Below are 20,782 nucleotides of genomic sequence, written 5' to 3'. Positions count from 1 at the left end.
TTTCTGGCATTCCAGCCGTCTTCAGCCCGGCTTGCTTGAATCCAGTGGCAAAGTGAGCAAGGGACTCACGTCTGAGCATACCCTGCCACACTTATGGTGGCCAAAAGCGTTACAAAAGGGGGTGGTGATGGACGGAGCATCTGAATCAATCAAACACACACACACAGTCAAAAGATCTGGGTTTGATCCATCACCGTTCTTTAGCCCACTCTGCCACCCCAGTTCAGATATGGCTATATGCAAATCAGTCTGACCCTGTGCCTCATGGGAACAGTCCAGCCCGAACTGCCAAGCCATGTCTTCCCTGGACCAGAAACAAGCTTCCGAGGACTGGTTTCTGGCATTCCAGCCGTCTTCAGCCCGGCTTGCTTGAATACAGTGGCAAAGTAAGCAAGGGACTCACGTCTGAGCATACCCTGCCACACTTATGGTGGCCAAAAGCGGTACAAAAGGGGGTGGTCCCTTGCTCACTTTGCCACTGGATTCAAGCAAGCCGGGCTGAAGACGGCTGGAATGCCAGAAACCGGTCCTCGGAAGCTTGTTTCCGGTCCAGGGAAGACATGGCTTGGCAGTTCGGGCTGGACTGTTCCCATGAGGCACAGGGTCAGACTGATTTGCATATAGCCATGTCTGAACTGGGGTGGCAGAGTGGGCTAAAGAACGGTGATGGGTTAAACCCAGATCTTTTGACTGGGTGTGAGTGTTTGATTGATTCAGATGCTCCGTCCATCACCACCCCCTTTTTTACCGCTGATTGAACAGGGGAGTCACTCCTTGACCCCAAGGGAGATCCTTCCGCCTTCTAGTCAAAATAGAATGTCGAAGTTACAGGATATATGTTGCAGAGTTTCCTCCAGGATAATCTAAACACCTAATGACTGGGTTCCTATACTTATACTAAGTTTAGGGGTTGTACTTACTCTAGGGTCCCACCTATGGGAGGACCCAGGGTGGGGGTGGTAACACCCCTTCCCCTTTGTCCCGTTTTGTGCCAGAGCAGGGGCTGAGTGCCCCTGCAACCCGTTAGAACTGGGGTATGCACAGGGATACCAAGTGTGCCCCCAGCACTGTCTGAAAAGCATTCACTGAGTGCACCAGCCCAGCCCGAATACACTAAAGTCTGTCTGGGGAGGTGGTTATACATCCCTCTGATAGGAAACCTATTGTCCAGGCCTCCCCCTGGGGAGGCATAGGATTCTGATGCATTCCTATCTTAACAAAATGTTGTAAATCTGGAAATGTGTGAGGTTCGATGGATGTTGGATGGGAGCACCGTAAGCAACACCATTCAGAGTAATGCGTGAATGGGGCCCATATTTACAAGGCCATGAAAAGTCATTCAGGGTGACTTTACATGGCCTTGTAAATATGAGCAGGCCCATAGCGCTGCCAGTGCATCAAAAAAGGGCCACATCTTTTACGTAATCGCCTTTTTAAACAGGCTCATAGTGTGTAGCCTGTGTTGATTCACATTTGTAGATAGGGATTGAATTTTGCTGTAATCAGATCAACTAAATTCTGATTAACGAAATCTGCTTTAATCGTAACCATATACTGGAGTGTAATGAAAAATAGATGGTTGTTTTGAAACTTTGTACAAGCTGCTACTGACCTTTTTTCTGTTTTATAGAGTTTTAAACAGTGCGGAGACACCAGCATTGAAAACCTTGTGACTGATTCCCCTAATGTGAGGGTTGGGATTGCATACACTACCTTACCAAACCAGAAGTCCAAAACTAAGGTACAGAAAGTACTTGGTATTAGTTACAGCCTATGTGTATCTAAATCGTGTTTTTTCACAGGTGTGGGCTTGCAGGAGAATATCCCTCATGCAGGAGCCTATCTGTGTGAAGGACTGTCCTACAACTATAGACCCGGGGTCTCTTGAGTGTGGAGTACCATGAATATCAGATTTTCCATGAGTTTGGTGTGCCCACGGGCAATAACTTGGGTGCCATGCACTTGTCATATTTTGAAATCAAATGAAAATGAAATGGTGGTTAAGAGCACCTGGTTTTTCATAATAAGTTTGACCCTGGAGCTGTATGAAAATATAACATAAAAGCAACTTTTTAATATTTATGCATATTTCTATTCACAGTTTTATCAGTGGGTGCCCGATTTCCTTCATCCTGATCGGCTGACAAGGTTTACAGCTGTATATGATGTTTGTCAGATTTTCAACAATTTGTTTCTCAAAAACAGGGTTTTTACCCACAATTTGTCTCACACAAGAACACGTCACTTCCAAGGCTTGACCCATATCTGTATTCTGTGGATTTTTTCATTGATTTGAGCAAAGATCCAGGCACTAGTCACCATGCCATTCTTTGATGGACCGGAGCTGGCTGACAACCAGGAACTCCTGCCAACCCTGGATATATCGGAAAACTAAAGCTCCAGAGTCATCCAATAGGATATGGCTTGAATGATACCCATCAAACTGTAATACCCAAAATCCTTTCCAATCTCCAAAATATATGCAACAAAAATCACAATTTCTTCAATTCTCTGTCACAAAAAAACTCCAGACCTAAAGGCGAATAACAGATATCTAACCATCTCACGGTCCCACACTTCTGACAAAAATCATACCCCACATGTGTTGGGTATGGTTTCAATCTGCCTTCACTATGTAAGGACCAGATTGACACTACATTGACCTAACACACTCACATATTTGGTCTAATGCTGTCCCATATGAAAGGCCCACCCTTACATGTGAACTACTGCTAGAACTATGGGAATGCTAACTGGTGGGACTTGTATTGACCTTTTTTCTGTTTTACAGGATGTCGAACAGAGGGCTGATTCGAGAGGCAAAAACATGCTGACTGATTCCCCGATTGTGAGAGTTGGGAGTGCATTCACTGCCTTACCTAAACCGAAGCCAAAAACTAAGGTACACAAACTACTAGTAATTAGGTACAAGTTATGTTTATCAAAATGTGTAAATTAGAAGGATGGTAGTCCTTCAGCATGGGGGAACTAATGTCCTCCTACACCCTTACAAATGGAGCACTATTCGTCAAACTCACATTCAGGGCCTTTGGTAAAGTTCATTCTGGTCACTTCTGGAATCCGCAGGTCCCCAGGGCTGGCCTCTAGGTACCAGGTGTCTCGCCACCCAGGGTTTGTGCAGCTTCTAGTATTCAGTGGTCAGCTGGGCCTTTTTGAAGTTGATGATCCTTCTGATTTTGTGTCACTGAAACATTCTAATAGGAGGGCAACAGCCTGTTCCTTGGAGAGCAGTTTCAGTCTCTAGGTACCAGGAAAAAGTCAGGAGGCTGCTTTCCTCAAGGAAGGCCTTCTCCAGTTGTGAATGTTGCCAAGGCAAGGCATATTCAGAGGAGGTAATGGTGAGGTGCTAGTCTTACCCATGTGCACTAGACAGTGCTTAGAGAATGCTCCTTACCAAATCACATCTACTCTCTTACCCTATGCCAAACTCCTTTTGTAGTGCTTCCCATTGGATTTACTGTAGTACTTTCTAGAGCCCAAAATTTAACACAACTGAGCCCTGCTTCTACCAGGAAGGTCTTTGGCTCTCTCTACCATCACTTGCCTGGTTAGATGGAATCTCCTCCCCTTTGTCAGGATCAAACCCACTTCTCCCTCCCACTAGGCTTGGTACCAAAAGGTCTAGGAGGGTCATGAAAGGGGAGCATTCTGACTTGTCAGAATTAAAGCTGCCCTTTGATGTGCCAAAGCGACATGGTTTCTTCCGGATGGCTAATCCCTGCTGAGAGGCCTGTTTTTGACAACACACCTGCCAAGAAGCTAGGCAATTGTCATTTGGAGGGTAGGGTCAATAACTCCAGCCGAGAATGTGCATTGGCCTCTCGAGGTAAGTTGAGTGGCAGAACTGGTTCTAAGCTACTCCTCTTTTTGCCATTTCTTTATTGAGTTTTAAGCACAAAAACAAGAAATAACACGTGGGGTGTTGTCCGCCGAAACAACATATACTGTGGAGTCTCAGCAGTATTGCAGTGGCACGTCTGTAACATGATAATCACCACTGCGCATACTTGAACCGATTACCAGGTGGGTAAGTCCACTTGCTGAGCACACATGAAGGTCTTATCCGAAGTTGTCGCCATCTTATTTGCTAAAACAGGTCATGCGCAGGGTACTCTACAGCATAAATCTTCACCTTATTCCTGCTGGGGTATGCTAGGTGTATGACTGCAAGTGATGGGGCCCTATACCACGAGATGTCTGGGATGACCACTGTTATGTATGTACATAACCTGCTGAATGGGGCATGCCCATGGGTGCACTCAAGGGGGTGATGATCTTCAACTGGATAGTGTCACATAGGAAGTGTGTCAGAGAGCGTGGGCAATGTCCAAGTGCAAGTATCCTATTGTGATTTTATGGGCACGCAGGGTCAAGGAGGACACATGTCGGTCTTTGCTTCCAGATTCAAATGTAAATATCCCATAATGTTATCCCCTGTCCCTCGCCTCCATAAATTCAAGACTTTATCATGATTTCTGTCTCTGCCTTTGCTCAGCTAAGTAAAGCCTTGAGCTAGCTCTTTGTACCAGGAGCTGCACAGGGCATCCAAGAAATCACAATTTATCTTTTAAACAACACAAAGGACAGGTCGAGGAATTTATGGAAGAATTAATCCCCTTTCACTTTAGTTCTAATGCCTAGCATGTATGTTTCTGGTGTAACCAATACTATGCGCTCTACTAGGGTCAAGAAGGTTCCCCCTATATTAGTCTGAGCACATTGTACTACCGGACAGTCCCACACCATATGGAAATATCTCACAAATGGCGAGTTGCCCCTCGTGCAGAGCACCGAGGCCTTTGTAAACATGTGTTTGATATGTTGTGGTGTAAAGATACGCTTGGTGCAGGTAATTAAATTGTGTGTAGCGGAACCGTGGGTTTCATGACACCTCCTTAACCTATTGTGATGCGCACTCACATTGCTAGTCAGTGAGATCGGTAGGCGTGTCTGTTGCCCAGCGCTCCCCAACCCCAGCGTCCATTTTGTGATGTTGCACTAGTGGGGCAGTGAGCAATGCATTAATGATCTTCCATGTTCTGCTGTGGGATACGTGTGCCATGGTCCCATTGCTCCTGGAAAGTATGCAGCATTACCTCCACATTGAAGTGAGTCAGCTTATTTCCATGGTGTCACATTGTTGCGCTTTGTGACTGTCTGTTGGTGTGGTAGGGGCCATATGGGGGTCAGTGGCGAGTATGGGAGGGTTGATCTGCCCCTACCTACGTATTTGTGCCAGCGGATGCGGGCCATCCTCCTTTGGTGAGTCTAAGTGGCCAGTAGTGCCCTGGATCTCAATAGACTTGTGTATATATATGTTCCCCCTTAAGTATGTGAGGTGAGGTCTTGGTTTCCTGTATCAGTGATAGTATCCTATCAAATCGGTCAGAATGTTTTACAAGTATGGCTTTGCGATGGCTCAGGGGACCCCCCCCTTGCATTACTGTGTAGTTTAGTGCTCCAAACTGTCTTTGGAGGGTGGAACTAGGTCAGCTTAGGTTTGACCATTATGTCTAGCTTTGGGAGGGCTGTATGCATCAGGCTCGACAGTCTACCCTGAAAGATGATCTCCGGATTAAATTATTTTGCATGGGGGAGAAGATCTTTGTTTAATCCAATTCCCATGTGTCTGGGCCGGATGCTGGTCTCTGGTATGGTGGCAGGTCAAGTCAGGTTCTAACTGCTCCCATACAGTCACAGGCTTGGCTGCCTTGATTTGGGAGCACCGCGGAAAAGATCCTGGTTGCAGCTGTTCTGAGTGGTGGGCCGTGCTATCTCTGGGGCAACGTGCTAAGTGTTGGCTTTCTGGCACTGTTTGGGTGTCATGCAGTATTAGAAAATGGGTTACTGGTTGATAAGGAGTGAGCCCTGGTCAAGCAGCAGCCACAGTCCTTGTCAGGGAAAGGCATAGGCATAGGCAACCACCCAATTAGTCTGTGTTTAATCCTCTAGTAGATGGGCACAGAGCAGTCAGGCTTAACATGATGGCAGTGTGTAAAGTATTTATGCAACACTTCAAACAGTAAGGCAATGAAAAAAACACAAAAAGTTCCCACACAAGGTAAGAAATATAGAGCTCAGTTTAATAAATAATCAAGACCAAAATGACAAGCATCCAATTAGTAGAACTGGAGTCTATTCAATTTTTTAAGTTTTAGGTCAAAAAAGCACCAACCAGCGCAAAGAGCCAATTGTGCGTATCTGGTCACGCCAGACCAGGACAAAGTCACAAGTTCAGGCCATCTGCGATGACACGTGGGATGGCTACAGGGATCCAGTTAGGTTTACTGACAGAGTACCTGAAATCCAGGTTACAGAGCATTGTGCGGATCCAATTCAAAGATGCGCCATGCAGCCGAAGCGATGTGTAAATTCCAAGAAGCGTTGAGGCTGGTGTGCGAATTCCTGTATTGTTTTGGATGTGCTACGAGGCTGCTCATGGATGCACTTTAGGTGCACTTCTGAGGGTCCAGGTCTGGGGTGGCACCACTTGGTAGGATAGACTCATAGATGAGTCCAGGTGCAGAGGGAACGTTGTTGGAAGCCTGTTATGTCCATGAGGCTTTAGATCAGGAGGACAGCCATCTAGCCAATGGAGTCACTCTGGCTTCTGAGCTCAAGAGACGCAGATCCAGTCCAACTCAGCCAGGCAAGAAGGCAGCACAGCACGGCATTAGTTCTTTCAAAGCGGCAGTACAGCAGAGTGGTAGTTCTTCAGCAGCACAGCAGTCTTTCTTCCTGGCAGAGTATTCACAGGGCCGAGGCAAAAGCGGTAGAATAAGACAAGGAACCAGGGCAACACAGCCAGACCAAATATACCAGGAGAGACCACATATACAGTGGAACCCTGCGATTGAACAACAAGTGAAGAGGAGCAATGTCCAAGGATCCACCGCCCTCGATGAGTCATACATCATAATAGTCAATCTTAGCCATGAGACCTTGACCCCTCTTAAGACTATAGCCATAGTGATCATGAACAGCACAGATTACCATCAGAAACGTCTCCGCCAACTGAGTGATCACGGGTAGTATCAACATTTACAAAATGACCCAACTCAGAGACTACAGAAAACCATCAAGACTCTGATAGAGAGAGGATATGAAGCAGGCTGGATCACTAGGAGTGAATCTGAGTTCTTACAACCTACTCATCCCAAGGTTCCATATTTCAACATACTCCCGAAGATTCAGAAATCAGCTAGACCACCAATAGTGTCGGCGATCGGCTCTAACCCTGGGCGTAGTTCGCGTAGTAGTGCTACGCGTAGCTACGCGAAGTGCACTTCGCACTACCGAGCAACGCGTAGGTATGCGAACTGCGTAGCGTACTGTGCAAAATGCTGTTCGCACTGACTGCAGAGTGCAGGATGCTTGTCTGCACTATTGCACAGTGCAAACGGTCGTTTTCTGCCGCTCGAGTAGATTTCTACTCAAGCTGCAGCTTTCTCAACGTGGACTGGTAGTTTCTCATCGCGAGCGGTCTCAGGCATACGTGACCACTCGCAATGAGAAACCTGACCTCCCTGCGTTGAGAATCTTGCCGAGAGGTTTATTTTCCATGCTCCTGACTGCCAACTTGATGTTGCTGATGGCGAACAAGGAAAAAGTCTAGCCGGGATGTCATTTTGCTCGCTCGAGGTCATCAACTTGACATTGAAGACCGCGAACAAGCAAAAAATGACCGCTACGCGTGTTAGCACTGTGCTACTTGCAATTCGCTTAGTGCAAAGTAGCGCAAACTTCGCAAACTACGGGAGCGCGGCGTAGTACTTCGCCCAGGGTTAATTGGCTCCCTTTTCGAGCCCCTATCACAATTCGTGGATTGGTTCCTGCGACCTTGTGTGTCAGAAATGCCATCCTACCTCCAGGATACAAAGCATGCTCTGAACACATTGACAGGCATTACTTTCGATCCAACTAAACATTTACTTGTCTCCTACTATGTAGAGACTCTATACACGAATATCCCGCAAGGTGACACACTGAGAACATCTGCATATCTTCTTAGCTCTAGAACACGATGAGACATGACACCTACCTTATTCATATTGGAGTGTGCAACAATAGCAATGAAAGATGATTTTTTTCAGTACAAAGAATATCTGTATTGGCAGACTAATGGTACTTCAATGGGGGAGTATTTGTGCCCCGAGCATAGCAAATCTATACATGCACAATTTTGAAACGTCTTGCATCTACCCTCCATCCAATCCATACACAAAGAACCTGAAGATTTGGAAGAGATATATAGATGACATCTTAGTGATCTGGGAAGGTGACACAGAGACACTGCATGCTTTCTCAGGGTGGGTGAACACCAGGAACACCAATCTCAGATTTATCTGCGAACACAGCAAAGACTCCCTACCATTCCTGGATCTCTTGCTATACCTCAAAGACGGTGGTATTCACTCAGAATTCTACAACAAGCCCATGGATAGGAACTCCCTTCTGAGCTACAATAGCTTTCATTCTTGTGCATTAAGGGATAATCTGCCAGTAGGGCAATTTCTGAGACTAAGGAGAAACTGGACCAAAATATGAAAATTCAAAGAACATACGACTACACTTAGTACTAACCTATCCCGGAGAGCATACCCAGAAAAATGAATCAACCGAGCAGCTAAGCGTGCCAGAAATAATAATAGAGAGGCCCTCCTAGGTACGCACATCAAACAACGTGATGACAGGTTAGTCTGTGTAGGGACTGACAGTCACTTGACCAACACAGTGAAGAGGATTGTGACAAGAAACTGGCCTGTACTAAATACATGAATAGACCACTCTTTGTACTCAAGCACAGTAGGAACATCAAATATATGGTAGTCCACACCAGACCACATACCGAACAACCACAGTTAGTACAGAACACACTGTGGTCCCTACCACTGGTAAGGAGACCTTTCCATGTGGGTCATGCTCAGCATGCCCATACACTATAACAACTACACAGATTAATTTAGGCTTACGGACACTATGGGAACTTCCCAGACATACAAATTGCAACACAGAGGGGGTAATATACTTATTGAGATGCCCATGCAGATTAAATTACATTGGGGTGACTACTCGCATGGTCCGCACAAGGATCATTGAGCACCGCAGCTCTTTGCGGTGTTAGAGAAACAATACAAAACTGACTAGACATTTTTTGCAGCATGCCTACTCTAAGAACGATATCACCTGGCTGGTATTTGACAAGCCCAACTATGCAACCAGTATAGGTACTTTATTTATTTATTTATTTATTTATTTATTTATTTTTTGAAAACCTTTATTTACAAGTGCACGATACACAGCGTCTGCCTACAACCCCACCGGGCCGGCCGCTATGACAAAAACTGGTTGAGCAAAAAATGTAATACGAGGCAGTACGTTGCTGGAGCAATCTATCACATCAACATTATCGGCAAGAGCGTAGTATCATACAAATAGGATAAGAGAGGTTTAATTTTATGTTTTTGTTGAAATGAACACAAACAAACAAACACATGGTATCATGGTGGCAAGGGTTGCTGGAGGTGGGAGGAGGGGAATGGATGTAGGAGAAAAAACGAGTGTAAGGGGGGGTGGCGCGCATAAGAGAGCAAAGCATGTGGTGAGTGGAGGAGAGGAACGGAAATCACAGAGAGGAGGGGAGAGGGACTTCGTAGTTAAGTGGAGGGGAACAGATGTCTCCACGATAAGTATTCCAGGGAGTCCAAACTCTGGACCACTTCCCTGGGCGCCCCCGGGCCTCATATACCGTCTTCTCTCGAAACATGGACCAGTCCATGTTTTCTTTCCAGGCACTGAGCACTGGCGGTCTAGGGGAGCCCCAGAGCTGTGCGATATTCCTCTTCGCGATCATATTGCCCAGGGTGACCCAAAGCGTCTGGGCAGCAGTGCAGTCAGACGGTTCCCACACATTCAACAGACAACGACGCGCCTCAGGAAGCAATGGGACCCCCGTGACTCGACTCATAACTTCATGCACCCTCGACCAATACGCTACAATCACTGGACATTCCCACAGAACATGAAGAAAAGTACCATCCATCCCACACCCACGCTTACAGCGTCCGTCAGCAACCAGACCCATTCGCACCAGACGCGTTCCAGTAAGATACACGCGATGAAGGATTTTCAATTGGACAAAGCGAAGTCGTGCCGGAATAGCCACCTCCTTAGGGGAGGACACGGCGGACTGCCAGTCCTCGTCGTCCAATTCAAGTCCGTCAGCAGTCCAGGCAGCCCGGAGCTTCTCGAGCTGGTCAGCTCTGTTATGAATGAGCTTCTTATAAATTAAGGAGATGGTACTGTCTGGGACATGGCCATCTAGAACTCGATCCTCCAGAGGGGAGGACTGCGGAACGTCAGTACCGGAGGGGAAGACAGAAGACAAGGCATGTCTAACCTGCATATAACGGAAGTGCTCCCTATCATCGAGCCGGTATTCCAGCTTTAGTGATTCAAAGGACTTAACCGCGCCACGTGTCCAAAGGTCCCCCACAGTACTAATTCCAATCATGTCCCATTTCTCAAACCCTTTCGTCTTCCACAGGTTGCCCAGTCGCTCCGAGTCGTACAGTGGCGTCATACGTGTCAGTCTACCACCCCAGCCCGTGGCCACCGTAGCATCTCGCCATGCCCGCACTGCACATTTCGTTGGGCCCGTAAGGAGTCGAAAGGGGGCTTTAGAGTATAGCGCCCTATTAAAGTTGCCGCCGGGCAACAACAGTTTATCCAAAGCAAAGGCAGGGGCTGGCTCCGGAGAATATGTCGCATGGTTGATGGCGCTCAGGTGCGAGGCCCAGTAGTACCGTCTAATATCCGGTAGCGCAATACCTCCATCGTACCAGGAGAGCGTGAGCTTCGATAAGGCAATTCGGGCACGGCCATCCCAGATAAGTTGCCGCTGTAAACTTTCGACTTCATGGAAATAGCGGGCCGGAACGGGGTCGAAGAAATTTTGCAGGGCATAGAGGAAGCGGGGAAGCGACATCATCTTAAAGAGCGCCGCCCGGCCCAATGGAGATAAGGGCAGATCGCGCCATCGCCGAACATCCTGCTTCAGCCTGCGGAGCGGAGCGTACAAGTTCCGCTCATAGCGGACCGAAGAGATCATGGATACATGGACCCCCAGATACTTAAAACCGTCAGTCGCTACCAGGATGGGAAATCTACGGGGGAGAGGCGGTAGAGTACCAGCTATGGCGTAGACACAGGACTTGGTCCAGTTAATGACCAGCCCCGAGTTCTTACCGAAGGACGTGAGGACGTCGAAGAGGACATTGAGTGACTTCTGAGGGGAAGTAAGATAAAGGAGGATGTCATCCGCATACAAGGAAACACGATCCTCGAGGTCAGGGGACCATCTGATCCCTTTGATCGAGGGTTCCCACCGGAGCCACGCGGCAAGAGGTTCGAGTGCCAAAGCGAACAAAAGCGGAGAAAGGGGACATCCTTGACGTGTGCCACGGCCCAAAGGAAAGGGGTCTGAGCATCTCCCGTTCACAGCGACCTGAGCTAGCGGCTGTTCATAAAGAAGCTTGACCCATGCGATGAAGTTGGGGCCAAAGCCAAATTTGGCGAGGACTGCCCATAGATAAGGCCATTCAATGGTGTCAAATGCCATCGTGGCGTCAAGGGAGGCGATCACTGCTGGCTCAGCGAGAGTAGAAGCTCTCGCGAGGACACTGTGGAGCCTACGTAAATTAAGAGCAGTGTTCCTGTGAGGGATGAACCCGGATTGATCCGGATGGATCAAGTCGCAGATGACAGCAAGCATCCGATTGGCCAGCACCTTAGCAAGGATTTTGGGTTCCGCATTAAGGAGGGAGATGGGGCGGTACGAGGCACAACGGTCACGAGGTTTGCCATCCTTATAAATGACCACTATGGTAGCAAGGCGCTGCTCAAGGGGGAGGCATCCGGCCTCAACCGCCTCAAGAAACATGTGACGCAGATGGGCGGCCATCTTGTCAGGGCAAAGTTTGTAGAGTTCAATGGGGAGTCCGTTAGGGCCCATTGCCTTACCCGAGCGAAGGGAACGGATTGCGAGGGCAATCTCGTCGACAGTAAAGGGGGCCTCCAAAGCGAGACAGTCCTCATCAGACACGGTAGGCAGAGCAATGTCACGCAGGAGGAACCTGGAGTCGGCCTCATCTCGATCACTAACAGGCGTATAAACCATACGAAAGTGGTCAACAAAACACTCAACAACCTCACCCGGATCAGAGACAGTCACACCAGAATCACGAACAATGGAGGGAACAACACGACTCGCACGCTCAGTCTTATCCAGCCATGCAAGAAGCTTGCTAGCCTTGTCACCCACATCATACAGTCGACCAAGTTGATTTGACCGCATCAATTTAGCAGCATCCGTGACACAGGCCTTATAGTCTGCTTGTTTCAATTCCAATTCATGCAACAGTGCAGGCGTGTCATTCCCACCCAACTCACTTTCAAGCGCAGTGATTTCAGTTTCAAGAGCCACAACAGCCTCCCTCTTCACCCTACGCTCAGTAGCAATGAGTGACAGGGCGGAACCCCGAATAACCGTCTTGAAGGCCTCCCAGAGAACAGTGGGGGAAGTGACAGAGCCCAGATTCTCAGAAAAATAGCAATCCATTGCCTTAATCAAGTCCGAGCGGAGCCGGGGGTTTTTAAAATGCCAGGGGGGAATCGGGGGAACTCTGTTACCATGCAGACCACCCACAGAAATCGTGATCAGCAGGGGGGAGTGGTCCGAGATACCCCGGGGGAGGTGTCGAATCTCACGAACAGTGGACAAAGTGGAGGCTAACATAAGAAAATAGTCAATACGGGAGAGGCTGCCGTGCGCGCCAGAATGAAAAGTGTATTGTTGGAGCGTGGGATGTAGTGAGCGCCAGACATCTACTAAGCCAAAAGTGTCAGCCATTTCACTGAGCCACATCTGGGACTGTGGTAATACTCTAGGGGGTAGTCGGTCGCAGTCGCCGGACATGACCGAATTGAAGTCCCCGCCCAGGACCAACAAGCCGTCTGGCAGCCCAAGAAGAGTCCTACCTAAATCAGCATAAGTGGTAGCCTGCAGTCCCGGGGGGATATAGACAACAACAAACACAACCTGTTTACCCTCCCACCTCCCCGAAACAGCAGCATACCGCCCACGCTCATCAAGGATAACATCATCAATAGCAAGAGCAAGGGAAGACTTTACCATAATACCCACACCCCGGGAACCCGAGGTGAAACCCGCATGTGCAACCAGTCGATAACCCCGGCGGTCTAAGGCCTTGCAAGCGTTACCAATCAAGTGGGTCTCTTGAAGGAACACAACATCAGGGGCGTGGCGCCTCAAAAATTGCAGTACAATGCCCCGCTTAATTCTGTCACCCAGACCATTCACGTTCCAGGAAAGAATCCGCAGTTCACCCCCCCCCATTACGGCAGAAACATTCCACACCCACCCCCCAGCAGGACCCACTATGAACAATCATTGCAAGATACGAAATACCATGAAACAGAGAACAGAACAGATTAAACGAAACACAAACCAGTCCCCAAACACCGACCCCAGAACCCAAACCCGTTACAACACCCCCCTCCCTGCACCCCTGCTGACTAAAAAGCCACCCCCAACTGCAGTGTGCCTGTCGCCCCATACTTCTACACAAAGAACCCCCCGAGGAGGAAGGGAGAAATCACCCGTTACCGCACCGCCACGGGCAGAGTCATTAGAGAATAAGTCAATATGTACAGTACGTTGCATAGTCTCAATCGGAACCTCCAGGGCATCTGTTACTCCTGGGCCTCTGCACCACCTTCCGCACCACCAGGGCCTCCGCTCCCAAAGTCATCTGCCGGCAACGAGTCCAACCAGTCGGCAGCACGTTCAGGTTGATCAAAGAAATAGGCACGTTCCCGATATTCAATCCGGAGCCGGGCCGGAAACAGCATGGCGTATTTCAGTCCCCGGTCCCTTAGGCGACGCTTCACTCCGAGGAAACCAGATCTTTGCCGCTGCACTTGAGGAGTGAAGTCGGGATATATGGAGACAGAGTTATTGTCATACTTCAGGGGACCATGCTTACGGGCGGCCTGGAGGATAGCATCCCTGTCCCGGTAATGAAAAAGCTTGGCAATGATAGGCCTCGGCGGGTTCCCCAGCTTCACTTGACCTCCGGGGAAACGATAGGCGCGCTCAACGGCGAAGAACTTACTAAGTCCTGCCGGAGCCAGGTGGGCGACTATTAGTTCCTCGACCAGAAGATCGGTCGCTACCGAGCCATCGCCTTCCGGAACTCCGACAAGGCGTATGTTGTTCCGCCTGGCCCTGTTATCATAGTCCTCCATCCGCTTGAGCAGCAAGTCGTGCGATGCACGCAGATTGCCAATTTCGGACTGCGCCTCAGCCATGTCGTTCACCAGGCTCGACGTTTTAAGATCCAGTGCCTTCACCCGCTCATTCGTTTTGGCCAGGTCGGCTCGGATCAGAGTCACATCCACCGCCACCGTGTCAATTTTGGTCACTACGGCCTCAAATTGTTGGCCCATGTCGGCCTTGAGTCCAGTGATGGCAGCCATAAGGTCTTGGAGCGATACTTCCGACGTAGACAATGTGTCCGTTTGAAGTCCTTCAGCACCCATGCATACGGCCCCGGGGGAGCCTCTCGGCTGGGTATAGCGTTCGATCATGTTCGTCTGGATCGATCCCCCCCGGGTCGCAGCCTTCCGGCGTCTTTCAGCCTCCACTTTCGTCGCCATCTCGCCTTCAGAGTTGGGCGGTTAGCCAAAGGAGGTGACGAGCAGGTAGAAAAGTCTCGAAACTCCGATGCGCCAGTGAGGCAGAGGTGTAGCGGCCTCCTTGCCAGTCCAACGGAGGATCGTTCAGATCGAGAGGGCAGCAGGCGAGGCAGAGTAGGAGGAGACAGGAACAAAGGGAAGGAAACCGAAAGTGAAAGCAATACACCTCCGGCGGGCCAGATGCCAGGCAGCCGTTGTTGTTCAATTACATGTCGGCCACAGTGGGCAGCCGAGTCCCCGGTCGCGCCAGCGGGCAGGCCAGAAAGTTCCAAGTTGCAGAAAAATGGTCCCCAAGGTCCGATTTCGACCGGAAAAGGATCAGTAGCATCAGCGATGATAGTGCTGCAAAAGCCCGTCAAAATGACCAGGATAGGTGAAGGATAGATAAAGGAGGACGGCGCGGGTCTCGGGAGCTCTCTGCTCACGCGACCATCTTGGATGCCCGCGTAGCTCCTCCGAGTATAGGTACTTTAGAGTCAGTTCTCTGTCATAGTGAACAACGCTGGGTCTATAGGCTCGAAAGCGACAAGCAAAGGTTAAGTGATGATATATACCCTGGACAAGCCTGGGAAGTTGACAGACTAGTTTGCCTCCCAGCATGATGCCAAGAAGTCAGTTGATGGTATTTTCCATAGGGACCTTAGACACAGTAGATCTGGGCTATGCTCCCCTGGACGCCAATATGCGTGCCCATTCCTAGTATCTGACTCGTGAAGACCACAACACTATGACATGAGTGAGTGCCTCTGTCTTTACCCAGCTTCAACCTATATATTTTAATTGTAGACCATGGAACTGCCAACGAGGGATGCTTGCTCGGGCTATAAGGCTACCTATGATCACCTGACTTTGTCCTAGGACATACCTGATAGCATTGAGTCACACTGCCTGATTAGTCTGGTGTAAGGATACAATGCCTTTCTCCTGTTCTTTACAACATTTTACTGTTGGGAGTTGTTATTTTTTCAGTTTATACCTTTTGGGACACAGCCATTGATTTTACTCTGCGCTTTGTCCACTGTGAGCCCGCCACCTCTCCTTCACACCACAGGCACTGAGTGGTTTAATTCCATGCCCCCTTCCCCCCCCCCCCGGAGTGCAAATCCCAAGCTTCCTTGGACGCAGTAAGCTCCATGTCGAAGCTTGGCACGCAAACTACTTACTGAGTATGGGCCCGTCTCCCGGCTTCATATTGACAATCGGGGCTAACCCCGCTGATACACCGGGAAGACTGAGGCACCTAACTTTAGGTAAGTTCCACTTGTGGAATTCCACTTTTCCATTTGCAAGAAACCTGCCATACCACCATTTACCAGGGAATGCGATAGTCTCACAATCTGACACCCTTCTCACTGTAGATACCTTCATGAGAGGGGTGGCTGCCAGTAAGTGTGCTCCACCTATTAAAGATACAGGTTTACTATAGCTAAGGGTCACTGCACTTAAAACCTATAAGTCACCCCTATAGCAGGACTTTACAAACCTGAAGGCAGGGTGCTTGGTTCTAAGTTAGAGGGTGCCCCTGCATAAGCAGGACACCACTGCAGCCTACGGAGTCTATTCTCCTGGGTTGTCAGTGAAGCAGTCATTGACGAATTTAGAGGGGAATTATGCGACTGCATCATAACCATCTCTAAAATGGCTGCCACAAACCGTATTGTGTTTGGTGTCAAACATGTTGGAATCATACTCTCACACTGGTAATCGGTGTGGGAGGCATGATTCCACCCATCGGTAGAGCAATCTGTGAAGCTCTCAGTGTTCCTGCTACTAGCCTTCTAGTCCCACACAGCACAAAATGGATGCTGCCGACCTGAGACACATTCCTGCCCTCCTGCTGCTGTGCCAAGCTCTAGAAGGGGAAGGCAGAACGATAGGCATCCTATCACAGGGAGGTGTGACAAACTCCTAGACAGGATTTAGTGTATTAGGGCTGGGTGGGTGAGCTTCCCAGTGACTGAAAGTCTGCACAAGGGACACATTTGGTGTACCTGTGTATAGTCCAGTTCAAGCTGTTGGCTCCCGCTCTGGCGCGAAAATGGACAAAGGACATGGGTGTAACCTCCCCCCTGTCCAGACCCTCCCCTGAATCTTCCCAACCCTTGTCTTAGGGTACTTAAGGGCTTACCTGGCTGTATGACCATTGATTCATTGTGGACAAGATTTAGACCTGAAACCACAGCGTTTCAACCGTCTGGGCACTCTGGACTTTTCTAGACTTCGTTTGGGCCTGACTCTGTCTCCCTCTCAGCCTGCTGCATCTTCTGTGCCTGTGCAACATACAGGATCCGTGCCGAACCTGTGGAGAATCAAAGACAACTGAAGATAATACCCTTGGATTAAAGGAGTCATTCCTCTGCATACGCAGGCACCTCAACACTACTGACCAGTCTGCCAATTCTGAGCTCCTATGGACTCTGAAGGTTCCAGCACCACAGGAGGTGGGTTTCTATGTCCCTCGAGGCTCGATCTGCCCTCTCACCAAGGTTGAGGCTAGTATCCCTTGTTGGGGCTGCAATACCTGAACCCCTGTGCATTGCATGTATTTGCAAGTGCATGAGCTTGTTGGCAATTCCTTGACAAGTGAATTGGGCTCTGAGTAGCCCCACCTCTAGCGACTTTCTCTACAAAGATCTTTATCCATCTTGCACCAAGTGTTCTGTGGCTTGCTGTTTTGTAAAACTGCGAATTCTATGTCTCCATGCTGGTCCGAACCGTACGCTTTCTTGACTTCCTGTGTAGGTTGTTGATGCCAAGGCTTGTTGGTGCTCCTGCTGGACACCTATCTCTCAGCACCCGCCATGCTTCATGGGACAGCTTGCATTCAGCGGTGTCAAGAGCACCATCTAACTATCCTGAAGCACCCGACATCAGTGGGCATACGTATCCTGAGCCCCTGGTCACTTCTAAGTGACCCAGACTATGTCCACTCTGCTTACAGGTACTCTTCATCTAGAATCCACATTTGGATTCCACCGGACATTCTTCTCCCTTTCAGCAGTGGCACTTTCTCGAAGTCCTCCACTGAGTTCAACGGTGGTTTCCAAAGGTCACTTCGTCCCTATGCACCCGCTTTCCCTGGGATAGTTAACTTGGGTTCTTCAGTATGCACGGGTGGGGTGGATCTCCCACCTTCTGTCTTCCATGGTATTTCTTACAAGCCCACTGGGAAGGGTCCCTTATCATTAAAACTCCAACCGCTACTTGCACATAGACTTGTACCGAGCACGCGGTCGTGTTCCCACACAGCACATGGACTCCTTGGGTAGTTCCTTGGGCTCCCAGCAATTCTATGTCTTCTCAACATTGTCCTGACTCGAGTCGTGGTTCTTATTCCACTTTCTTAGTATATGGTTTGGTCCCCCTCTGGGGCCCACTGTTTATTAGTGCTATTTACATTGATTTCTTTGCAATAGTATTGTGTGCTTTGTGTATATCTCCATGTAGGAGATACTGGAACGTACTAGAGAGTATTATATTATAAATACATGTTTTTATGAATACTTTGTGTTGTTCTCTTTCGTTTAATCTACACTATATAATTGTATTCTGGTAAAACAAGCTGCTTTTCACTCTTTCAAGTCTGAAGGCTGCTCTCCACAGCTACCACATGGATAACTTTCTAAGGTTGTTTGAGACCTCTTAAATCACCATAAGGGTCGTCTGGGCTGGTGCAAGGTGCCCACTTTAATTAGTGGACATCATATACCAGGCCAACTTCACACATGAATCCTTAGCTGGAAAATTGTTGAGAGTCTACCACCAGAATTAACTTAGGGTAAATTAGGTAAATATATAGGGATAATTATAATTAGGGCTACCTGTTTTCCGTTTTTACGTATTTTTACAGATAAATATAGACAGAAAACAATGTGGTTTCTGTCTGCATTTATTTTTTAAAGTGGATAAATACAGTAAATTGTGCTCTTTTTAAGTGACTCTCTGTGCTGTCTTTCCTGAATTAAGGGACAGCAGCTGACCAGGTGCACAGCATGGTAAATAAAAAACAGGATGAAATGTCTTTAAATAACGCCATATGTCAACATTCATTTATAGTATATGCTAGTATTGGATGCATTGTTATGTAATATTTGACAGCTTAAATAGCTAAAACACGACGAACATCAAAGTATAAGTGTGCGTCTATCAGTTATACAAGTATGGAAATGTAGTTTTTCAGCTTCATTTATACGCAAAACACAAAATAAATTTGGATAAATGCGGATAAAATGGGCAAAAACGAAATATGGATAAATACAGACGGTAATGTTAAAAAAAATAATAATATCAAACCAGGATCCTACATTATAATTAAAAATTCTTCTACAACTCAAAACTTGGAAAAGCAGGATATACAGCTCAACAAATCTAAGAATTTCCCTTTACTTTACTCTCCTTCTTCCTAATTTGTCTCCTATGAAAATCTATTTACAAACTTTTTGAAAAATAGAGTATAAACTCTGTTGCACAATGGTGACTCATGTCAAGATCTCTCCATTACTGAAAAAATGTGGATTCTATTTCCACATTGTGTATTACATTTATTAATAAAAAGTAATGAATATTAGTAGATTTTTAAAGACTTGTATGTGGAACATGACTGCAACATCTGACAATTAGTTCATTGACACACCACTGCAATCAAATTCAACTGGAATAATCCATTTTCCACAAATATATTCAAGAAATATACATTTTTGTGTCCCTTACAGTAATTCAATATACATTTCAAGACTTAAAAATTAAGAGTTCAAATGAGTTTAAATTAAGGTTAAATGGGCATGGCCAAGATGGCGGATGGCTGAGATGCGTTTTCGTCCCTCTCCGATCCTCGCTGGAAAGCCCCGCTGACAATAGCCTGGAGCAGGTGGACGCTGCTCCCCAGTGGTGAGCGAGTTGACCTCTGGTACCTGGCGGCCCAATTCAGCAGCTGCCCCGACTCCTGGACCAATAATAGGACGCAGAGACGCGCACGACCACGTGTGGGTCTCCGGACGGCTGCAACTAGGCCGGAGAGTTGGAGGACAGACTGTGAGCGCTGGGACCGTAAACTCTACCGCAGAGACACCGGTGCGGGCCCGCCCCATGGAAGATTTCCCTGGGGACTTGGTGGGGCCCGGAAATCTCCCGCTCTGCACCATAGAACTGTCCAAGGCCCCTGGTGGCTGCAACAACCCCTGAGGAGGATCCTGAGGTGGGATTTGTGCTTGTGCTGCATCACCTGCAGGGCAGAGAGCGGGACCTCGTCCATTCATGCCCAGAGGAGCACACCTGAAGGCCCGCTGGGCCGAAAGAGCATCGGGCCTGCAGCAGGGAGTGCAGAGCTTATCATTCCTGAGAGCAAGCCCAGAGGGACCAACCCAGACAAGAAGGTGAGGAGAGGGGGGGAGCAGCTGCAGAACTAGTGGATGGGGCCTCCCAGTGATATACTGACCTGATCAGTGGGCCCCAGGGTGGACGGCAGGGGCCCCTCTCCTGTGCCCATGAGTGCACTGGGGAATGCCCCAAAAGCTTCAGCAATTCATAACCGGGTCAAGCCTTACATCGAGACAGATGCCTCGCTTCAGGCCCTTGAGTCCCCTGGCCCTTGTTGCCTAAACCAGGCCTGCCCTCTCGCGCCTGCATATAAGGGAATAGGAAAGGCCTGAGCATCCAGACACTGAACATGGCAGGGGGCAGATCACCCTAACCTGTTGACCTCCCTCCATGTGGTGACCGATCCGGGGGTCTGCATTCTTACTGGGCGCCTCCGAACCCCCCCCCCCCCCAGCCTACGGACCCCCCCAGCCTACAATTCAAAGCCACAGGCACACCTCCGTCTGATCCAGCCCCTGGCTTGTCCTTTGCCTATCACCAGCGAGCAGGGTTGGACCTACTGCCTCCCCGCCATGGCTTCGGGGAAAACTAAGAGAGGCAGGACGGTGAAGGGCATGCTTCTCTGCCCATCGGGGGCACACACAGGAGACCCGGCCCCCTCTAAGAG

At 48.7% G+C, this 20,782-nt stretch overlaps 1 protein-coding gene across 1 annotated transcript in view; it reads left to right on the top strand.

The window, feature by feature from the left end:
- Nucleotides 1–20,782, top strand: part of LOC147692528 (uncharacterized) — a 244,320-nt gene that overhangs the window by 98,690 nt on the left and 124,848 nt on the right. The window contains exons 5-6 of the mRNA XM_086936800.1: nt 1,631–1,741; nt 2,792–2,902. Coding sequence (XP_086792926.1) covers nt 1,631–1,741; nt 2,792–2,902 — 222 coding nt within the window. The remainder of the gene's footprint in view (nt 1–1,630; nt 1,742–2,791; nt 2,903–20,782) is intronic.

The sequence above is a fragment of the Lissotriton vulgaris genome, chromosome 9 (assembly GCF_964263255.1).
Source record: "Lissotriton vulgaris chromosome 9, aLisVul1.2, whole genome shotgun sequence".
NCBI classification, from domain to species: domain Eukaryota; kingdom Metazoa; phylum Chordata; class Amphibia; order Caudata; family Salamandridae; genus Lissotriton; species Lissotriton vulgaris.
The sequence above is the reverse complement of the archived record's forward strand: the minus strand, read 5'-3'. Positions and strand labels throughout refer to the sequence as shown.